General features: G+C 24.8%; 2 protein-coding genes across 5 annotated transcripts in view; both read right to left on the bottom strand.

Annotated features, from left to right (window-relative positions):
- Positions 1–20,262, bottom strand: part of LOC100212204 (transcription factor SPT20 homolog) — a 60,392-nt gene extending 40,130 nt beyond the window's left edge. The window contains exons 1-4 of one of the 4 annotated variants that reach the window (XM_065813997.1): positions 20,169–20,259; positions 10,048–10,103; positions 6,903–7,105; positions 6,724–6,816 (exon numbers count right to left, since the gene is read on the bottom strand). Coding sequence is in view for 1 of the 4 variants with exons in the window: in XM_065813996.1 (XP_065670068.1) it covers positions 10,048–10,103; positions 20,169–20,204 (92 nt within the window). In the remaining 3 variants the exon portion in view is untranslated. Of the gene's footprint in view, positions 1–6,723; positions 6,817–6,902; positions 7,106–10,047; positions 10,104–20,168 lie in introns of all 4 variants that reach the window. The other 3 variants (XM_065813999.1, XM_065813996.1, XM_065813998.1) reach the window with 3 other exon arrangements.
- A 2,077-nt stretch (positions 20,263–22,339) lies between these two features.
- LOC136088899 (ras-related protein Rab-9B-like) lies at positions 22,340–23,863 on the bottom strand. Its single transcript, XM_065814001.1, has 2 exons — positions 23,519–23,863; positions 22,340–22,971 (listed from the first exon to the last, which is right to left on the bottom strand). Exons 1-2 carry the CDS (start codon positions 23,749–23,751, stop codon positions 22,575–22,577), a joined length of 630 nt encoding a protein of 209 aa, XP_065670073.1. The 5' UTR covers positions 23,752–23,863; the 3' UTR covers positions 22,340–22,574.
- Positions 23,864–24,115: the final 252 nt, after the last annotated feature.

Raw genomic sequence — 24,115 nt, 5'->3', positions numbered from 1 at the left:
ATAATAATTTCTTATTTTCTGTCAAAGAAATATAGCTAATTTTACTATATTTGCAATTATCCAAGTTTTTTTATACATATATATGAACTGCTCTTGCAACTACTGAGCAGTCAACCTTATTTAATGAAAATTTCCAAAAGAAAATTTATTGTTGACTGCATTAAGTACAAAAACAACCCTGATTAAACCAACTAATAATGAGGCAATAATAATAAAGCAACTAATAATAAGGCAACTTATGATTAAAGGCAAACATATGATAAAAACCACTTGGAGATTTCGACAGAAGTTTATTAATTTTGATTTATTTGTTAACTAGTTTACGATTTACTAATTTATTAGTTTATTACTTCTTGTTGCAATATTTTCCATTTTATTTGGTATCTAAATATAGTTTACAAAATTAATAACAAAGTATTTTCTAGTGAAAGCAAATTTTTTACACTAAGACTATATATATATAAGACTTATTTTTGTTTAAACGCAACTTTTATTCATTTTAATTCAAAGTTATCCAATCAAAATTTAAATTGCATACGTTTTAACATAAAGTTGTATAACTTTACACGCAAAGAATGCGCTGCAAAGATTTCTAGTTTTTTAATATTTTTCAATGTTATAAATAGAAGCAGATGGTTAACCACAAAAAAATAGCAAAAACTGAAAATTTTTTTTTTTGTTATTCACCATACTTAGATATCAATTATTCGTGACTGTTATATAATTAAACCTTTGAGTCAAGTTATTTATGTCAACCTCTAACAGCTTTAGGTCAGCAATATATAGTTGATCTCATTTTTCCTAATTCTAAAGGCTGATATGTATATGTATATATATATATATATATATATATATATATATATATATATATATATATATATATATATATATATGTATATATGTATATATGTATATATGTATATATGTATATATGTATATATGTATATATGTATATATGTATATATGTATTTATGTATGTATATATATATATATATATATATATATATATATATATATATATATATATATATATATATATATATATATATATATATATATATACAGTGCATGTGATGAATAAAATCGCCTAGTGCAAAATATTGCACTCGTAATATTGAAATGCGTTATCAATGAGCATGATTATGCCCGCTCGGCATCAAGTCTTCAAGACCGATATTCAGAGCTAGACAATGAAATATCACCATTTACTAAAAGGTGACTACATAACTCTGTTTCTTTGATTTTAGTGTTAAATTAACATGCTTGATTGTGAACATTCTAAACAAAAGAAACGTTTTTAATTTAAATTTAAAATAATAGTTAAAAATAAAAAAGTAAAAGATTAAGAATATTTCTTTTATTTACAAAAGATGTGTGAAAAATTAAAAACAATAATTCAAAAGAATCTTATGTTTTTTTAAAAATTCTTGGGGATTAAAACGATTATTTGTTATTGTTCATTAAAACGATCTTGTTGATTAAAAAGATTTTTTTTAAATTAATCAAGTTTTAATTTTTAATTTAAATTTTCTATATTGATTGGGACAAAATGTTTTGAAAATAGTAAACATTCCATTTTATTTGTTAGCAGTAATGACTTCATAACTTTTCATTCATTATTTGTACAAAATAGAAAACTGCTTTCTAATTTAAACTGAATAAAATATTTAATTATCAAGTAAATAATATTTTAAATATTTGATAATAAACTTAATAAACATATAATAGACTTATACTAATATAATATACATTAGTGTAAGTATATATATACTTATACAAATATAATATATAAATAACTTATATACTGACATATATTTTGAGAAATGTGTTGTAAAACAAGTGATGTAACATTTTTTCTTTTGTTATTTGTGAGCATGCTTCCAAAAGTTTCAATTTAAAGTTATATAACAAATATATTTACTATAAGTATTGTTTTTTGAAACTTTTTTTTTTTAATTTTAAGTTGCGCTTAGTTTTAACTTTTTTAATTAATAGACTTTAATATAAGCTTAACTGATTCGAAGATACAAGTGAAAATATTTAGTTTATTAAATTATATTTGACAAAAAATATTTGATATTACGTTTTTGATTTTTAAAATATAAAAGTCATTAATTAATAGAATGTGATCAAACCTACAAAATCGAAGCTTTAAGTGAGGTTTTAGTTTGATAAACTTTTTACGCTAGATATTTATTTATAAGATTTATAAATATTACGCTAGATATTTATAAATATTAGACAAAATATTTAATTTTTTAACATTTAAGTTTAGAATTTTCATTGAAGTGTTGCAAGTTTTAATATTTTATTACATGGATTTTTATGCAATTCGAAGTAAAAGTTCTAGTCAGGCAAAATTTTTTGCCTAATGGACCCTAAAAAAATATACAAGTTAGTGAGGGGTACGATTACTGTTTAAACATATTTTGACTTCAGCAAAAAAAATTTACCAAAAATATTTTCTACAAAATCAACTTACAATTTTCTCCCTTGCAGGTTCTTCAGACAAGCGCCATTTTTTACTCTCATAACGAAACTAGCAAGCACTATTTGTTGCGCCCGGAAGGTCATTTACAGGCTTGTTTCATGAGCGCGAACCGATTGCTCCCGCTTTATCATAAGGCCTATATATATGTATATATGTATATATGTATATATATATATATATATATATATATATATATATATATATATATATATATATATATATATATATATATATATATATATATATATACACTACCGTGCAAAAGTCTCCGCTCATGTGTAATATTTGCAAGGAACAGTAAATGCAATACATTTTAGGATGATTTTAAATATATAAAAAGAATAAAATGTTAATATAAAAAGTTGATGAGGCCAAATCATAATTTTGCATACTTTTTCCTTTTCTTTTTGTTTCAAATAATTTTGTTTACCTTTGTTTTGTTGAGTTCTGCTGCTAAAAACATGGCAGAAATTTTTCTATATGAATAACCTTTTTCACGTAAAATACATATAAAGTTCTTCAGTATTCTTTATTAAATTTAAAACTGCACAAAAGTTTTAACCAAAATATTTTTTGTAAGCTTAGGTTTGACAGTAGCATGATACTTTCCGGCATGGTAAGGATGTTTACAGTAATTTTAATTGGTTGCTTTTAATAGACTTATGTTTATATTTATACTTGAAAATGGCATTAGTGTGCGCATTTAATGTCTTGAATTTAATAAAGAATTTGAGAAATGGTGAAAGTAAAGAAAGAATATTGTGAAGAACTTCGTGGCAAAATATGTATTTTACGTGAAGAAGGTTATTCATATAGAAAAATTGCTTCCAGGTTAAAAATATCCGAATCAGGTGTGAGATATGCTCTACAACGATTGCATGATATTGGTTCCAACAGTGACAGATCACGTTCTGGAAGACCAAGAGTTACATCACGGCAAGAAGATACGTTTATTGTTGTGTCCAGCAAAAGAAATAGAAAAATTCCAGCCACAATTTTAACAGCAGAACTCAACAAAACAAGGGTAAAGCCAGTATCAACTGATACTGTAAAAAGAAATCTACCATGGATAAACACATGTACCATAATATTTTGGTTAAGCACGCGATTCCATCTGGTATTCGTATAATTGGGAAAGGATTCATCATGCAGCAGGACAACGATCCAAAACATGCATCTGGATTATGCAAAAATTATTTGAAACTAAAAGAAAGGGGAAAAGTTTGCAAAATTATGACTTGGCCTCCTCAATCACCAGATCTATCACCCATCGAAAAGTTGTGGGATGAACTGGATCGGAAGATCAGAGAAGCAGGTGAAACATCTTTTATTAATCAGCAAATGCTATGGGAACGTTTGCAAAAAGCTTGGAATGAGATAACAGCGGATACCATGAATAAATTATTAGCCCGAATGCCAAGATTATGTGCTGCTGTTATACGCTCCAAGGGGTCTCATATTGATGAAAATAAAATTTAACATTTACAACTTTGTATATTAACATTTTATTGATTTTATATATTTAAAATCATCCTAAAATGTATTGTATTTACTGTCTAATTCATTGTTGAATAAACAATTAAAAATAAACGCAATTTTCTTGCAAACTTTTGTTACTTTATTGAAATATTACAAATGAGCGGAGACTTTTGCACGGTAGTGTATATATATATATATATCACATTACACACCTTTGTGTAATGTGACAAAGACAAAAATTTGGAATTTTCATAAGTATTTATTCAATTGTAACAGTTTATGTTTTAAATAAAATACAATTGACATATTTCTGTTTAAGAGTTAATTTTGTTCCCATATCAGACTTTGACCTTCAAGTATTGGAGTTATATGTTTTTCAATAATTATTGAAGGCCAGTTGAGGTAAGAGGTATCAACATCGTCCTGATCATACCATTCAATTTTTTCTTTGTCTGAATTTAAAAAGAAGCACATGAGTTTAGATAGATGTTGAGCAACTAGGCAAATAGGTTAAACTTTTTGAATCTCATTCGATAATCTAATACTTGAGCAAACTGTTTTGTGTTGTTTCATTAATTTGATAGCGGCAAAATATAGACTACAATTGGTACAATTGGTACAAGTTCTTTTTGGTAAGGAAGTTTGAATGCTTGGACATGAATAGTCGCATGACAATCCTTTGGATAACTTTTTTGGGCAAAATTGTTTTGCTAAGTGATAAGTTTAAAAAGAGGCTTGCAAAGTTGTTTTTTGTATTTTGCACTCAAGGCAATCTTCTCCAGTCGGAATATGATAAAACGGTGAGCTGTGACAATGATCACAGCAGTTTTTATCATTTCATGTTACAATTTGAAGTAAGTATTGACTTTATATGACGTGTTTAGCATCCCACTCTGCTGTTGATGAATCTTGTTTTTCCATGCAATCTTTTTTGATTTCTATGGCTGCAGTTACTGAAGGAATAAGTTTGTGTTAAGGAGCAACTACAAAATCATAATCAGCTTAAGCCACCTTGTAATCCATAATAGATTTGCAAAGTTGTTCCTTTTCACTAGACATTTTTATTATATAACAATGACAAGAAATTTATTTTCCTAACAACCATTAAGTTAAAAACAAGCATATAGTAAAAATAATGTTGATAATAGCTATTAATACTGTTTGTTAATTAATACTAAAATTCATTGATATCTTAACTAACTTAATGAATAATAAAAATATAAATACAAAATAATTATAACTTAAATATAATAATAATTATAAAGCAGACCAAATATTTGCAATAGTGACTCATAATATTGAAAGTAATAATAAGAATTATAACATTGAAAATAATAGTATTGCAAAACTAAAAAAAATCATTTATCCAAGAATAATATCAATTATGTATTACATTTGAAGATCTAATTTTAAGCAACTACTTTAATTTTTAGTCTATTAATATAAACATTGTTAAAAAAATAAAATATAACTTTTGATAGTAATATAAATCGCTTTTAAATAATGGCCCGCTGTCTAGTTATTCTATGTTCGTAGAATCAGAATTTCTTTTTATGCATGCAATTACCGCAAAAATAATTTCATACAGTGTAAATTAAAATAAATCTATTCTAAGCATTTATTTGTTTATGCGACACAATGATCGCAAAAATTAAACAACAGAGCCATCCAGTTACGTAGACCTGGGAGATGTGAATATGGAAGTAGATTGTAGATGATGTCATTGGAAAAAAATCATGAATGAATATAAAGACTATTTTGTAGGAGGAATAAAATTTTAGGATTCAGGGAGAGGGTGAACAATAACTCACACTCTAGCCATCCTAAGCAAATGATTAAACAATGGTCTATGAGTAAACAAGTATAAATCCCTTGGTGTACTAATGGCTATCATGACTAAAAATATCTGAATCTGCAGATTATGACGCAGCACACTAACCACCATGCTATAGTGTTGATATATAATTGAAAAAAAATGTTTATAAATGTGCTATAACTAATATACTAATTAGTAAAAAATAGGAAACGGACAACTCCCTGTGTACCAGCAAAATATTGAAATATCGTGAATAAAACAAATATATAATAAAAAGCTACCAAAGCGCAAAAATATATGGGTACAAGAGGTAAAAAAATATTGGTGCCATGATAACCAATTAGAATTAAGTAGTGGATTAATAGTGATTCCCAATTTCCCTCCTCAGGAATGCACTGCAATCACCACAGTTTCCTTGCAACAGATCTCACCGCCTGCACTTTACGTCATGCTAGTCAATATTGCAATATAATGGAACTACACTACAAAAGCCAAAAAACCAAATCCCTATCCCAGTTTTTAATACAGCTCCAACATTCTTAGAGATCTCGTGAGGGTGGTGAGGGATGCATGTGGTGTAGCTATATATATATATATATATATATATATATATATATATATATATATATATATATATATATATATATATATACACACACTCACAACATAAAAGTATACACATATCCCTACATATATACATACATACATACCTATATATATACATGCACACATACATACATACATACATACATACATACATACATACATACATACATACATACATACATACATACATACATACATATACAATAAAGCATATAAAGCATATAGAATAGTGACATTGACAACAAAGACAATAAAGCATATAGAATAGTGACAATGACAACAAAAATAAATATAAGCAGCAGATAGCACATAATACTTCAAAGTGACTTACCATTTTTATGATTACGATATGCCTAATATATATCTATGTACATATATATTTATATATAACAATCCAGAAATTCACGACTCGTAACGATATGAACTAGGATAAAAATAGTACGTGGTAAAGGTATACAAACGTAGTGTGGAATTTAGTAAGACAAATAGTTCAGAGAATATAAATCTCACCTGATAGATGGAGATAACTCATAACTAAAAACAGTTTTAGATAATAACAAATTGATAGATTGATAACTTAAGATAGCCAGCTAATACACAATATAATTAGTGGATACACCAGAAATGAATAATAGTTCAATATGTAGAATGCTATATGAGAATGGACTGACACAGGTCATAGACGCATAATCGATCAAAAGGTATTTAGCGGACTGAAAAAATAGAGTTAAAAAACAAAGATTGTTTACATAATAACTATGAAAAATACTATTGAAGACTGTATAATGCAAAACTAAAACAAACTGACTTATCGACGACAGATAAAATTCCTTAGGATATAAAAATCTAACAATATGGTAGTCAAATACAAAAAGTACAACCCATATTCATGGTGTAAGTTATTAGAGTGACTAAAAGGTAATAAAAATAAAAAAATAAAAAATAACATCAAAAGTTAGTAAATCGAGTGGCTAATTGATCACTTAAAGGATGGTAAAAGTAATAAACAAATGGATCTGTCTTATAAAGAACGCATGCCAAACGTTATCTATTTTTGTCTTATTCTGGGGTGTTCTGTATGTAAAAAGTATATTGCATTTATTGGTCATTGTAGTCCTTGTGTGGATAGTATGTATTTTAATAAGATATTAAATGCATTTATTGTGATATTTTATTTTTTTATTCTAGATAAAATATGGGTAAATCATTTTGTTTTTCTTCAAGGTTTTTCCATTCACATGGACAAGGATCCATGTTTAAATATCTCATAGAATTGAGATAGATGTTAAAAAAAAACCATCTATGTGAATGGTTCTCAATGTTTCTAGCTAGCCACAGCAGTTGGTACATTCTTTTGTTATATTTTGCGCAATTTTTTCTAAAGCTGGGAATTAGGAATTTGAATATTAAGTATGCAGAGCATCCGTTACCAATGAAAAAAATTGTCAATTTAAATGTTTCAGTGTCGGTTGTAGTTATGTTCCAGAATATTATCTGTAAGGATAGTGGCTAGGTATTCATAGGGTGGAAGCATATTCTATTCATTTCTTTATAAACGATGTATTGTTCTCTATCAGGACTTGCGTTAGATAATGCGTTCATGTCCTCCATGACTTGGCGAAGGAATACCTCTATAGCATGTTTATCCTAAAATAGCAGTTAAGTGTGTAATTCAAATGTCTAGTATTTTTATGTAATTATATCGAGGCCTTCTTGTTTAAGGAGTATTCGTAAAAGCCTTCTAGTATATTCTGGTGTTTCTATCAGCGTCAAATGAGTAATAATAGAGTAAATTTAAATAAATCTATTCTGATCATTTAACAAAAACAATAAGTTTTTTTTAAATGATCAGAATAAAATTTATGGTACCAGGCAGATATCTGTATGCTAATTCAAAATTAACTATTTATTTATCCAAATACCAAGTATAAAACAGAGCTCTTTATTAGAGCATTTCCAAGATCTTTATATTTCTTAGAACATTTCTTAAGCTTATATATCAACATTTTTCAATATTATATTCAGAACCTAAATATTCAGATGCAATGTCTTCAATTTATTAAAAGATCTTAACTTCTTCTGTTAAAATTTTTTTTTTCCTGATTGCTGTTTTGCTTTGATAAAGAAAGTCAAATCTGCAATTTTCTTGAGGACAACCTATATTTTCATTGCAGGGCTTGAATCTTTTGTCTGATTGCAGAAATAATCAAAAGAAGTAATGCAGAAGTAATCAAAAATCTTATGAAGAGAGCTTAAAATAATTTTTAATTATGTAAATTAAAATCACAGAAAAGAATTTAAGACAACAAATTAATAGTTAGATTTTCAAAAGAATATTTAAAAAAAAACAACAATAGAACCTTAACCTATTTATCAAACTGACAGACCATTGAATGAGTATTTCAGGAAGTCGTAGGGTTTCTTTGGATTTGTAGAATACGTATAATTCTTTCTTTTTAATTTGCCTATTTTAGATAATTTAATCATCTAGAAAAACTGTGGAAAATAGGAGTCTATTCTATACAATGTACATTGAAGTGACAATGACCAATTTAAAACTAAACCTTCAGTTAATGTTTGTACTGAAGCCTATGACATATATAATGTTTTAGGGCAGCTAGGTATGCATTGGTATATATTATTTTGCAAAAAATCAACTGACACCCCCAAATGTACAACTTCAGCAAATAAAGCATATAAATTCAAATTGTGATTGAAAGTTTTTTTAAACCGATACACTTAAGTACATCAAAAACTATACTAGACTCTAGCAACAGCAACAACAAAAAATCAATTCATTACTGTATATTTAGTGCAGTATATGTAGACTTTCTGAAATGTATCATAATATGGATGGGCAGGTAAAGAGTGCCTTGCCATTATGTCTTAATTCAATCTAGTAACATGTAACTCATAAATTATATATTCAGAATTATATTTAAAATTATTATCAAAATAAACATAATAATAACACTAATATTATATAAAATAGTGAAAAATATTTAAAAAAAAAAGTTTTACAAAATTTGTTGGGTAACTGCAATCCAAATGAACAAAATTACTTCTAAAAATGCTCATAAAGTCAATATTAAAATTTAAAACTTTAACAGTGTTATCTTATTTGTTTAATAGCGAATGTTCTCAATTCAATCCAGTAACATAAATACCCGCTTATTTTTTTTCTACATTATCAAAATTGCTGTATGACTAGCAATAACACCACATTATATGAAATTGGTAAACATCCTGATATATGAAGTAAACCTTTTAATAAAAATAAATTAAAAATTTATTGAATCTTTAAAATAATTTTCTATTATTTGTTAATACTGGAAATACCGGAGTCTATTTTATTATTAGGGCTTAACATAGTTCTATAAGCGTAATACTATTGTTGTGTGTGATATTGTATTGTACCCATATAAATCTTTCAAAAACAAATTTTTTTCATTTTAATAAAAATAACTGTAATTTCATTTCATTTTTTTTTTTTTTTTTTGCATCAATTGAAAGCTGTTTATTTAATAATCACTATTTGACTTCCCCTTATTTTATAACCAACTGATTCCTTCTTATTTTTTTATTGATTAAGTGTAAATAAAAAAGTTGCTTACATAACTGTAACTTTTAGTTAAGGTTTAATGAATCTACTTACTTCGATTCTACTTTTTCAAAATCAGGAATACCTTTATCCAGCATTTGAAATGGATCCTGAAAAAATATAATTTATAAACCATAAAGATTTTGCTGAGTTTGAATTTTTTTTAATTAAATCTAAAGCGGCCATGGGCTCAAAATACGCTGTAAAATAGTAAATAAGATGTTTTATAAGTTTGTTTATTAATTCTTAAAAAACACAAAATAAACCTAAAGCACTTATTAAATAAATAAAAGCATAAATGGTGTAAAAATATATACAATAGGATGTAAAAACATATACAAAAATGTGGAAAAAGGTTTACAAATAGACAAAAATACAACAACAAAAGAGAATTACTTGAATAAAAAAAGGAAAAAATAAATTTAGTTGAAAAATTAATTGTTAAAATCTTAAAATAAAAATTTTTAAAAATACAACAACAAATTTGCCAAATAATCAATTCTTGTCAAATATGGAGTCAGCACCCAACAATTTATTATCTCTCACATTCTCCCGCCCACCCCCATATGCAGAGTTAAATACTTAATATATAATAAAAATGTTTATAAAATTACAGTTACAAAATTCTACATATAATGAACTTTGTACTAATGTCTTATAAACCTTGAGGAAAGATAGGCGGGAAATTATACTTTTGAACAATTCAAAACATATACTGGAAATATTATTTGTTACATTTTTGAGAAGTACACTTCTCAAAAGTTATGATTGAGTTATAAATTTATAACTGTTTTGTGCAGAACTGGATTGCTGGTTCATTCACTGTAAGAAAATTAATAATTTGTATTGCTAAACTCAAATTGAACTGCAGCTACTGCAAGTTTGAATTTAGCAATACAATGCATTGATAAATTCAAATTGAATTTAGCAATGCATTGCATTGTGAACTGCATGCATATTACAGATCAATATGCATACAGTTTATATGCAATGGATTGCTAAATTCAATTTGAATTTTTTGCTTAGCAAACTGCAAGCACATTGAAAGTCACCAGGGCATTAGAGCTGAGGTCTAAAAAGTGGCTCCAGCCCTACTAAAAGTTTTGACTCCTGAGAAGCTCCTGAGCAGCTCAGAGTAAAATAAAAAAATAAAAATAAAATACTTTTCTAAAATATCAGGTTCAAGTGAGGAATGCAGATCATTGGATATAAACTGATATCTAATATATATATATATATATATATATATATATATATATATATATATATATATATATATATATATATATATATATATATATATATATATATATACATATATATATATATATATATATATATATATATATATATATATATATATATATATATATATATATATATATATATATATATATATATATATATATATATATATATGGTTGAATATAAAGTACAAATATCAATGTAGCTCACCAAATAATAAAAGGTCTCTTTTAATTAGGCAACAATAGTGTCGACAAAAATTAAGGTAATTTAAACTTATCTGCTTTGAACACCTCACTTGTATATCAGTTTATGCCACACTGCAAAACTACTAAAAAACTCTAAAGGAACTTCTCGAACACACAACATTCTACGATATTCTGGAAACTTTCAAACAATTCTCTCAGGGCAGTACCATGAAATTTTTTAGGAGGGTTCGTTTTTGTAAAACGAAGAAGTTTAGAGTAAAAAATAAATATTTTTGTTTGATTTTTATAACAAAAGTTGCATGAAACAAAGACCACTTGGTGCAAAAAGGGGCGTTTAACGAATTTCTTTCTTTTATCGACATTTGAATAAATTTATTAAAATATGTTAATTTCTGAGTTTTTAAAATGATTATTCCCTAAATTTCTAATTGCGGCTTAGCAACTACAAATGATTTTTCATTAAAAAAAAAATTAGCGAGTAACAAACAAAAAAATTACGCTTATTTATTTACTTTATTTCTTAAAGTTGATTAATTTATTTTATTATTAAAATTACATTGCTGAATATATCGTTTATTAAAAAATAATCCCAGCAAATTAACTTGCACTATAAAAAAAAAGTTTAACTTATGTTTTGTGAAACTTTTGATGCAGCCATTTATTAGCCATTTGAGTGAAAAAAACGTTTAGGAAAGAAAACCGAAAAAACAATTGCGATAAAAATAAGCTGATTTTTTTTAAGAACAAATAAAATTTAAAAATTGAACAATATTTAGTAATATTTTTAAATAGATTTGACAGTTAAGTTAAACCCAAGTAATAACCTCAATTTTAATAAACTTAAATATATTTCTTAAATCAAAATTAAATTATATATTTTTTAAATCTAAATTAAATTATATATATTTTTAAATCTAAATTAAATTATATATATTTTTAAATCTAAATTAAATTATATGTTTTTTAAATCTAAATTAAATTTTTTTTTTTTTTTTATCAGAATAAAGTTATATTTTTATTAAATTAGTTTTAAATTAAATCAAATATTTTTTATCAGAATTAAATTATGTTTTTATAAAATCAATCGTTACAATAAAATAAAAAAAAATTAAAATTAAACTTTTAATTTTAGTGCTTGTATCAAACATAATTGCCATTTAAACTTTTGTATGAAATATTTTTATATTAAAGTCATTCAAAAGTTAATGTGACTTTTAAATATAATTTCTTCTTTTATCTTACTGCTTATAGCATAATTTAAAAGTTAAAAAACGATAAAAAGTTGCTTACTGCTTACGTAAAAATTGCTCAAGGGGTACGTAAATCTTAATTTAGCAAGCGCTTTCTCGCTCGCCCACATGCCCACAAAAATATTGGCTAGCGCATAAAATAATTTTAAAACATGGAGGGACAGATACATTAAAAGGATGCAACATTTCTGAATGAAGAGCCAAGCAAGAATGAGTTTTGGTTGATTGAACTAGAAATTTGTAGAAAAAAGAAAGAGATGCAACCTTAGAATAATGGAAGAGTGGCTCAAGCTTATCTGAGAGTGAAAGGGTTGCTATTCAATAATATATATAAAAGCTTCCATAACTGCTTGGATTCAGGAGGTTAGATAAGAGGTGCATTTATGCATACATAATATGAATATATATGGATATAAACATATGTTGTTGTTTTTTTATTTAGATGCTGGCATACAGTATCTTAACATAGTTGTTTAAACTTAAATATTTATATAGAGTAGTATTTGACAGAAAAGAAGAAGATCAGATAGATGTGTTGTATAAATCTAACAAGACAAGTAAAGGAGCTATATTTTAGACAGAGATTAGAAAAAATATTTTATTGAACAATAGTTGTCAGAGAAGATTAAAGAGGTAAATTGTAATTAAAGCATGTAGAGAAGTAGCAGCTTCAGGAAAAAATGGTAGAGGTAGAAATAAGAAAACTTGAAGAGAGTGCACTACATGTGGTATGAATGAGCTTTAGTTAGGGATAAAAATTTTTAAGATTTTTTTGTTAGAGAAACAGCATAAATCACTAAAGCTTGATGATAATGATGATGATGATGATGATGATGATGATGATGATGATGATGATGATGATGATGATGATGATGATGATGATGATGATGATGATGATGATGCTGATGATGATGCTGATGATGATGATGATAATGATGATGATTATCATCATCATCATCATCTTCATCATGTTGATCATAATGATGTTTATATATAAATATATATGTCTATATATATAAAAGATAACATAAACTTCAAATAAAACAAATATTCTATAGGATTTATCAAAATATACCCAACCACCATCACAAACCTGGCCCAAGCTATTTTTTATCAAACTTGGTCCTGGTCCCTGTCAAATTTCAACACCGGTTACTAGATTTAGCTGTATTTCTTAATTCTTGACTTATCTTTTTGGCATATCTTTGATGAGTTTTTTTACTATTACTTTTAACCCTTATTTTGCTTGTATTATCTGATTTTCTTCTAACAGTATTCTACACCTACCATCAATATAAAATGCAGCTAGAAATATATTATGAATTTCTGTGTCTATGTCGGCTCAAGAACTAGCTCTGCCTAAAAATATTTCAGCTCATGCTGCAGTTCAGTTCCTTGCAAAAATACCAGCTCCAGATAGTTCTAACTCCAGCTCCAGAGCAACTCCAAAACCCTGCAAGTCGCTATAGTTGTTTAGTTAAATATATCTATTGCACTAAGTTTGATTACTTTATCAATACTTATTATTTATTATGCGCTATTGTATCAATCATTGATTATTCAAAAATGGCAACAAAGAGCTAAAAAAAAGTTGCAAGTGACAAGGCAACAGTGTAACAAGTTCTTCACATCTGGCAGGAAATGGTATCCCAACTGCATATTGGCATGATTTAGTTTAACGTTCTAGAAATCCACAACAAATCGCAAAGAATAAAGAAGACAGGTAAACGTCAAACTGTTACTCAAATAAAATAGGAAAAAAAATATTTTGTAAACGTTTAGATCTGATTTTTGACAAAGCTTACCAGAATGCATGAGCACTCATCCAAATCTCAGCCAAATGCTCAGAGAGGAAGCAGAAAGGATTACATAGCAAAAGTATAAAAAAAAAAGTAAGAGGAAAAGAAAGAAAACTCATCATATAAAATAGAACAAAGATATTGGAGTCCTAAGCTGCAAGGTTTCATTAATGTTTGGCAGAGACAAATAAAAATGATGCAGTAAGTGACATCTTAATATTATGATGAAATTTATATATAAAACTGACCATACATCGTTTATGGTGACATACTATTTACTTAACTTATTAAAAAATTTGAATATTAAATGTGATATTTCGGCACATATAGTTAGAGCCATTTTTAAACTACAATATGTTTACAAAAATGATGTCATTGCTGTGTAATACTATAAAAGTTTTTCTTAAATTTAACAAAAAATAATTTCCAATGGTGAGTCATCACTAGGTTGCCATTATCCCTATTTAGAATTTTATTTTTTGGATAGCAACATTGCAAAAAATTGTCTATTTTAATTGCCTTCCTGATTTTTCTAGTATAATCATTTGGGATAATGTATTTTAGGATTATTCCAATTAATTATACCTTTGCAATGTTGTGCATGTTCAACAATTCCAGATGCTTTCCAGTTCGCTTTGGTCACATTTTTTTGATGTTTAGCTATTTGTGTTTTAATCTTTTTCCTGGTTTCACTGACATAAAAAGTGGCGCATGCACATTCAAGTTGGTAAACATCCAGGTAACTGTTTGGTGGTTGCTTTGATTTATTTTGGCATAATATATTCAGTAAAGATCATGCAAAACAAAAAACTGCTTTTATGCCAACTTTTTGAAACTCATGTCTAAAATTAAGGCTTAATTTAGGAACCAACGGAAATATTATGGTATTATTTGTTAATTTGTTGGCAGTTTTTTGGTTGGCATGGTTTGTAATGATATACAATGTATAGAAGTTGTTGCTGAGAATTTCGATTTTCTATAAAAATATTAATTAGGAACTCAATTTCTTTTTCTATACAATCACTACTTCATAATTTATAAGCTCTTGCAAGAAAACCTTTAATTATCCCTATTGCAATATATGGTAATAAACACAATTGCGGTTTTACAAGCACATTCGTAATTGCATTTTTGCAACATTAAGAAAAGTTATATTTGTAAGTTATATGATAGGATGAAATGCAAATATCTAAGAAATTAAGTTTATCTTGATTATTTTGGTATTCACATGTGTATTGAATAGCTCTGTCTTGAGAATTTAAAAATGTCTAAAATGATTCTGCTCTATCAGAGTTATAAAATGTGCATGGCAGTCATCAATTTATCGTTTAAATGTTATTATCCAACATTAATGTTTAATGCTTGTTGAACTGCATTATATTCAATATGTTGTAAGTAAGCTTCTGATATTACTAACATTACATATAATCCAATCGGAGTTTTTGAAGATATAAATTTTGTTATCCCACAGAAAATAGCATTTACTTAGACAAAGTTCAATTAATTTATGAATGTCACTTAAAGATAATTTAGTAGGCAACTGAAGATCATTTTTATCATTATTTAAAATATCAATAATCGCTAAAATTGCTTTATCAAGTGGTACTGTCGGCTACAAATTTATAACATCAAACGATACTTGAAACTCATTTTCTTCAATTGTCTTCTTTGGCTTCTAATATTAAAGATGATTTTTTTACGCTGCACTGGTTTTTGTTAAGCATAGGTTGTATAAGCTGATTTTTTTAGTATAATTATTTGGGATAACTGAAAGTGTTTAGGATGTATTTTATTAATAAAATATTTTTAAAAATCCAGGACGTTAACCAGTTTTGCAGACCAAGAATTGGTATTTTGAACATATTTTTCAACATTTTAGGGGATAAAAGAGGAAGTTTCAGAAAAAAGGGAACTAAGAGTTATATTAATTAAATGATTTTGAAAAGAGGGAATTAAGAATTAATTAATTTAATAATTAAAATATCTTCTAATCATGCTTTTTTTCCTTTAGACAAGGTGCAAAAACGCATTGGAAGCATAGTTGGACCTGCTCTTGCAGCCAACCTCCAACCATTATTGCATCGTCATAATGTTGCTTGTCTTTCTCTTTTCTACAAATACTATAATGGGCACTGCTCTAAAAAGCTAGCGGCTCTGGTGCCATCTACTAAAATTCATTCTTGTGTTACTCGCCATTCAATTAAGTCTCTTTTTTTTTTTGTGACTGTTTCTAAATGCTCCAAAAATTCTTATTCTTCTAGTTTTTTTCCTCGAACATCTGCTCTTTGGAATTTGCTTCCTTCATCTTGCTATCCTGATTCAAATAATTTACAATCCTTTAAGTTGTCTGTCAATTGTTATCTTGCTCTAAAATCTCCATCTTTTCTCTTCCAGTAACTTCTAACTCTAATTAGTGGTTGCTTGCATCCTTGTTGTTGCTTGCATCCTTGTTGTTGCTTGCATCCTTGAAGCAAAGATATTAAAAAAAAAAGAGGATTTTAGAGGAGCTATGGCCATCCTGATGTATATATACATATATATATATATATATATATATATATATATATATATATATATATATATATATATATATATATATACATATATACATATGTATAAATATATATTTTATATATATATATATATATATATATATATATATATATATATATATATATTTATATATATATATATATTTATATATATATATATATATATATTTAAACAACTTTAAAAAGTATTCTACACAATAGAGTGCTCAATGTTCTTAAAAGAACAGAGCAATTATATATTAGTATATTAAGTGATTTTCTACTAATATATATATATATATATATATATATATATATATATATATATATATATATATATAAATATATATATATATATATATATATATATATATATATATCTTGATTTTTTTCCCAATAAGTTCTAAAAAAATATTTCTTTTTTATAATTACTTACATTTTCTTTTTTTTTATTTACAAGACTATTAAAAAAATTTAATAAGTTAAATAAGCAGTATGTCACTGTAAATGATGCATTTTCAATTATGTGTATATACAGGCCTTGTTAAGAAGCATTACGCAGCTCACATTTTGCCTGTGAAAAGGTGATTTGCCTACACATTCAGCAGTTTTGTGTCACACAAAAACTTTTATCTTTTAAAATATTTAAATTATCTTTTGATATCGTTTACGTGACATTTATTCAGAAGAAATAAAGTCATAAGTATAAGAATTTAACCGCAATTGTAAACTAATAGATTTTTTGTTAAAGAAACAGTTTGTTTAATAATTATTGTTGTTGTTGTTAAAAATTAGTTAAAAAAAAATAAAGTGTTTTAAGTTTTATCTTAAGGAATTAATTATATAAATTCCTTTTAAATATAAAAATTATTTTTTGTCATAATAGTTTATAAAATGCACGATTTATTTTGATGTAAATATTTTATTAATAAGATACTTTGTTTATTGTCAATTCAATAACATAAAGTTTTAATGACGTTCATTTAATATATGAAAATAAATCATAACCACGAATATGTTTTTTGGTAGCTGATAAATAATAAAAAAAAATTCTTTATTGTTTAAAAACATTATTAAAAAGAGTTCACAAAATAATTAAGAAAAAATTTATTAGCAGTTAATAAAATAACCAAAAACCAACTGTAAAATTATAAGAAAATAAACAACTATTATGTTACATTTTATGAAAAAGACATCTTTTTTTAATAAAATTTAGTTGATATTTGAAAAAAATAATAAAAATGATTTTTCAAATAGGAACTTAAATTTTATTTGTAACTTTTGTTATAGTGAGAGAAAAAAAACTGTTCGATTTTTAACATGTTAATAAAATAGCTTTAATTACAATCGTTACTTGAAAAGACGCTAGTGATGCAATATAACTGCTTACAATACAAAATATATTTGCTGAGTTAAGTTACTTTGAAATGCATTACGCATTTTCATTACGCAGCGAAATATCGTAACAAGGCTTGATATAAATATATATATATATATATATATATATATATATATATATATATATATATATATATATATATATATTTGTATATATGTACAGGCCTTGTTACGAGATTTCGCTGCGTAGCGAAAACGCATAACGCATTTCTAAGTAACTCAACTCAGCAAATATATTTTGCATCATTAGAAGTTATATTGCGTCACTAGCGTCTTTTCAAGTACCGCGCTTTGCAATTAAAGTTATTTTATTAACGCATTAAAAATCATACAAACAGTTAGTTTTTTTCTCACTACAACAAAAGTTACAAATAAAATCTAAGTTCTTATTTAATAAATCATTTTTATTATTTTTTTCAAATATTAACTAAATTTTATTTTGAAAAAAATATATTTTTCATGAAACGTAAAATAAAGTTTGTTTATTTTCTTATGATTTTACAGTTGGTTTTTGATTATTTTATTAACTGTTAATAAATTTTTTTCTTATTTAATTTGTGAACTCTTTTTAATAATGTTTTTTAACAATAAAGAGTTTTTTTTTGTTATTTATCAGTTACCGATAACATATTCGTGATCATAATTTATTTTCATAAATTAAACAAACGTCATTAAAACTTTACGTTATTGAATTAACAATAAACAAAATATCTTATTAATAAAATATTTACATTAAAATAAATTGTGCATTTTTTAAACTATTATGACAAAAAATAATTTTTACATTTAAAAGGAAGTTATATATTTAATTCCTTAAGATAAAACTTAAAACACTTTATTTTTTTTAACTTATTTTTATCAACAACAAAAAAAATTATTAAACAAACTGTTTTTTTAACAAAAAATCTATTAGTTTACAATTGCGGTTAAATTCTTATACTTATGACTTTATTTCTTCTGAATAAATGTCACGTAAACGATATCAAAAGATAATTAAAAATATTCTAGAAGATATAAGTTTTTGCGTAACGCAAAACTGCTTAACGCGTAGGCAAATTGCCTTTTCACAAGCAAAATGGAGCTGCGTAACGCTTCTTAACAAGGCCTGATGTATATATGTATATATATATATATATATATTTGTATATATGTATATATATATATACATATATATTTATATACATATATATATATATATATATATATATATATATATATATATATATATATATATATATATATATATATATATATATATATATATATATATATATATATATATATATATATATATATATATACTTTCTCTAAAAGCTTTAAAGTAAAAATACTTAAATACGAAAGTCCTAGGTTTTCTTTTAGTAAAGAGGATTTTAAAGTTAATTGCCAATGGTAAAAGACATAGTATTCATGATTCAACTTTTTGAGAACTCTGCTTACATGCAAAGTAAAAATAAAGTGAACTAATGATGTGTTTATTATGCTTTGTTATCTTTTTGTAACAAAACTGAACTTGCGTTATATCAGTATTTTTTTTAACCAACCCAAAGGGTAGTCAAATAAAAAAAGATCCTTGTAAATTCTATTCAAATTTTTAACTGCCAAAAACAACACATTGTTTACAAACTTGTATTTTCCACATTTAATATGTGTAATTTTCCTAAATGCAAAATATAAAAACTCACAATTACATGAAAATAAAAAACATATATATAATATAATAATAAATAAAAAGAAACTCACCACATTATCTAAGCCACCAACTGGAGATAACATCATTAATTTATGTATATATATATATATAAATATCAAAAACCCATTCTATTGACATAAAACAAAATAATAACAATAACCAAATAAGTTATTAATTTAAAGTAACTAAAAAAACTTTAAAAAACTACACCTTAAGAAAATAGTCTAATAATAAAACAAAAAGTTCAATCATTCTTGAATAAACCTTTATTATTTTTAACTTTTAAATTATAAAATTATTGGCATTAATGGAAAACGATATAATAAATACAATTAAACAATGAACCACCCAATAAACCTCAAATAAGCTAAAGACATTTTTTCTGAAAAATATTTTTTTAAACTTATTCTTTAAATTCATATTGTTTAATAATGGAACTTTTTTCGGTAATATAATTTTTAAATATATTTTTATCTAACATATAAAATTATCAAAAAATATTAAATTAATTGACAATGCTGAAGCTGGTTGATAAAATCTATCATTGCATACTTAACAATTTTTCTTGATTATTTTTAAAAATTAAATTAAGTAATATGAATATATTTTTGTTATTACATGATATAAGATAACATTACATATAAGACCAAATTTGTGATGCATTGACATTAGTAAACTAATAATTTATGGTGATTTGACTTCAAATGCTTTCAATTTATATATATATATATATATATATATATATATGTATATATATATATATATATATATATATATATATATATATATATATATATATATATATATATATTAATATTAATATATATTATATATGTATACATATATATATATATATATATATATATATATATATATATATATATATATATACTATATGTATATATATATATTATATGTATATATATATATATATATATATATATATATATATATATATATATATTATATGTATATATATATATATTTATATATATATATATATTTATATATATATATATATATATATATATATATATATATATATATATATTTATATATATATATAGACACGCACAAATATAAATACAAACTTAAAAAAATGAAAAGAAAAGCTAAGCTAAATGAACAATATTTATTTAATAAAAATAATACTATAAGAACACATGTGTTAGTCTAAAAAAATTAGGAAAGACAATACATTAAAAACACATTACAAAAATTAAAAACTCATTTGATTTCTCAGCTTTCAATATTTAGGTAATAAATTAAATTATCTGTGTACACAAGTACACTCAAGCACACACAAAAATCGTATCAGTAATTAGTGGTAATTTCATATTTTAATATTATATCCAAATTAACTACATTTACTGAGATCAAAAAGCTCTTTATAAGTTAGTAGGAGAAAAATATATAAATTTGTTGGAAATCAGCTAGTAACAAGCTAGCAAAATTTGTAAAAATAAAAAAAAAATTCATAATAAAAAAATCGGGACACAAGAATAAAAACCATATTTTTTCGAATAGAAACTAGTAAAAAACTAGTATAACGATGAAGCTATTCAACACAATGCCATCAAGATATAACTAACCTTAAAGATACATAACATAGCTTCAAATTATAATTGAAATTTAGCTAGAAAAAGCTATTTTGTTACAAGTAAAGTACAAGATCTAAGCTAGTTAAAGCTACAAGTTATGATGATATTGACAAGTACTATTGTAACATTCAAATATTAAACACTACTTTTTTATAATTTTAAACTATAAACAAAGATATATTTTGTAAGGGAAACAAGTAACAAAAATTCAACAATAATAAGAACAGCAAAAATAGCTTAACATTTGCTATGAAGATAGCTTGCAGGAAGACACTTACTTAACAGGTAATTACTATATATATATAAATACATACATACATACATATATATATATATATATATATATATATTTATATATATTTATATATGTATATATATATATATATATATACATATATATATATACAGTATACATAATAATATATACAATATACATAATAGCATATACAATATACATAATAGTATATAAAATATACATAATAGTATATACAATATACATTATATATAAATATATATATATATATATACATATATACATGCATATATATATATGTATATATATATATACATATATGTATATATATAAAATATAAATATGCACAGATACATATAATATGAAATTTTATAATAGATAATGTATTTAAATGCAATATAAATAATAAAAATTGTATAAAAATAATATTTGAACTGAGGTGAAGATTACATTACATCAATTTATAGCCAAATAAATTTTAAATAACAAAATTTATGGCAGCATTAACTCATGAAAAAATCAATTGTAAATTAAAAATATATATACTACATGCAACTGAACTAATTAATAAGAAAGTCTATTTAGAAAAACAAAAACAATAATCAGCAACAGGATTTTTTTGTTTCAGATCCAACTGTACCATGTTTTTTTAAATCCACGTTAGTATAATTTGTACCAGTTTTTAAAGTTTTATCAAGTTTATGCTCATGTTGAATCCATCTTTCTACTGATGCAACGAACGCTTGGTCAACATTTATCGAGTTTTTTGCACTTGTCTCAAAACAAATCATGTTACCTTTAGCTTGACACCAAGTCTGAGCTCTCTCTAATGTAACTTCATGATTTTCCAAATCAAGTTTATTTCCAAGCACAACAAATGGAAATGAATCAGGATCACTAACATCAGCATAGTATAAAAATTCTCTTTTCCACATATCCAGGTTATAAAAACTTTGCTCATCATCAACAGCATAAACCAGTAAGCATATGTCAGATCCTCTATAAAAAAATAAAAAATAGACCAAGTTCCAAAAATTTTCTATTAAAAAAATAAAGTCAGATTATCTATAATAAATAACTATTTTAATATTTTTATTTTTGAATCATTATAAATATGAAAAAATCTGCTACAAAGTCATAGAACTAGATTTTTTATTTAGATAATAAACACTGGATTTCATACAGAGATCAACTTGTAATTGTTAGGGATAACCTAAGGATAAAATTAAGTTAATAGTATCTGAGTAATTTGCTAACATATTTACTCTAAGCCGGATTTTCTAAATTTGCTTCTTAAATTTAGAACATTGTACTAAACTTGTTTCTTAAATTCAGGACTAATTTTAGACTAATGCTTCAAAGGCCATTCTGAATGGCCTTGAATGATTATAATTAGTTGAATGCCCCATTTAACTTAATAAAATACAAAATTTGAAACAAAATCTGGCATATAAAACTTCGTTTTATATTTTCACAAAAAAATCTAACTAAAAAAACTAGAATTGGGTTTTACATATTTAAAACAAAATATATTGAGGAGACTAACCTGTAAAAAGGAGTTCTTAAACTTTTAAACCTTTCTTGTCCAGCTGTATCCCAAATCTGCAAAGTGTATGTATCACCGCTAACTTTAACCTCTTTATTAAGAAACTCAACACCAATTGTATGAAAAGATTGGCTGTCAAACTTATTATTAACAAATCTATTCATCAATGCACTTTTTCCAACTGCACCATCTCCTAGAATGATTACTTTCAAAAAGTTTGGTTTTGTACCCATTGTTGATATCGATTGTTACATATTCATTTTATATTACACACTTTGTCTATTTGTAAATATTGATTAAACAATTTATTATCATTTTATCTACTACTAAAAATGCTATCTAAATGATACTATTAGTTAAAAATGAAAAAGAAATGTTTTATGCGAGAAGATCAAGCCCTGTCACACTTCTTGAAGCAATGTTTTATATTATTTTTATATAAAAGAATAACATTCTCTTAACTGTTTTACAGAGTAAAATCATTGAGAGAACTTTAATATTAATTGTTAAATGTTACATAATTTAAGATAACATATTGTCATTAATTATTATATTATTACTTATAAACAATTATTAACTTTTTTAATTAATAACGAT

The sequence above is a fragment of the Hydra vulgaris genome, chromosome 12 (assembly GCF_038396675.1).
Source record: "Hydra vulgaris chromosome 12, alternate assembly HydraT2T_AEP".
NCBI classification, from domain to species: domain Eukaryota; kingdom Metazoa; phylum Cnidaria; class Hydrozoa; order Anthoathecata; family Hydridae; genus Hydra; species Hydra vulgaris.
This window is presented reverse-complemented; position numbering and strand designations above follow the sequence as displayed.

Coding starts and splice junctions, on each gene's coding strand:
- LOC136088899 (XM_065814001.1), bottom strand. CDS start 23,751: ATGGGTACAAAACCAAACTTTTTGAAAGTAATCATTCTAGGAGATGGT. Junction 22,972..23,518: donor TTAAGAACTCCTTTTTACAG/GTTAGTCTCCTC, acceptor ATTTTTTTATAG/AGGATCTGACATATGCTTAC.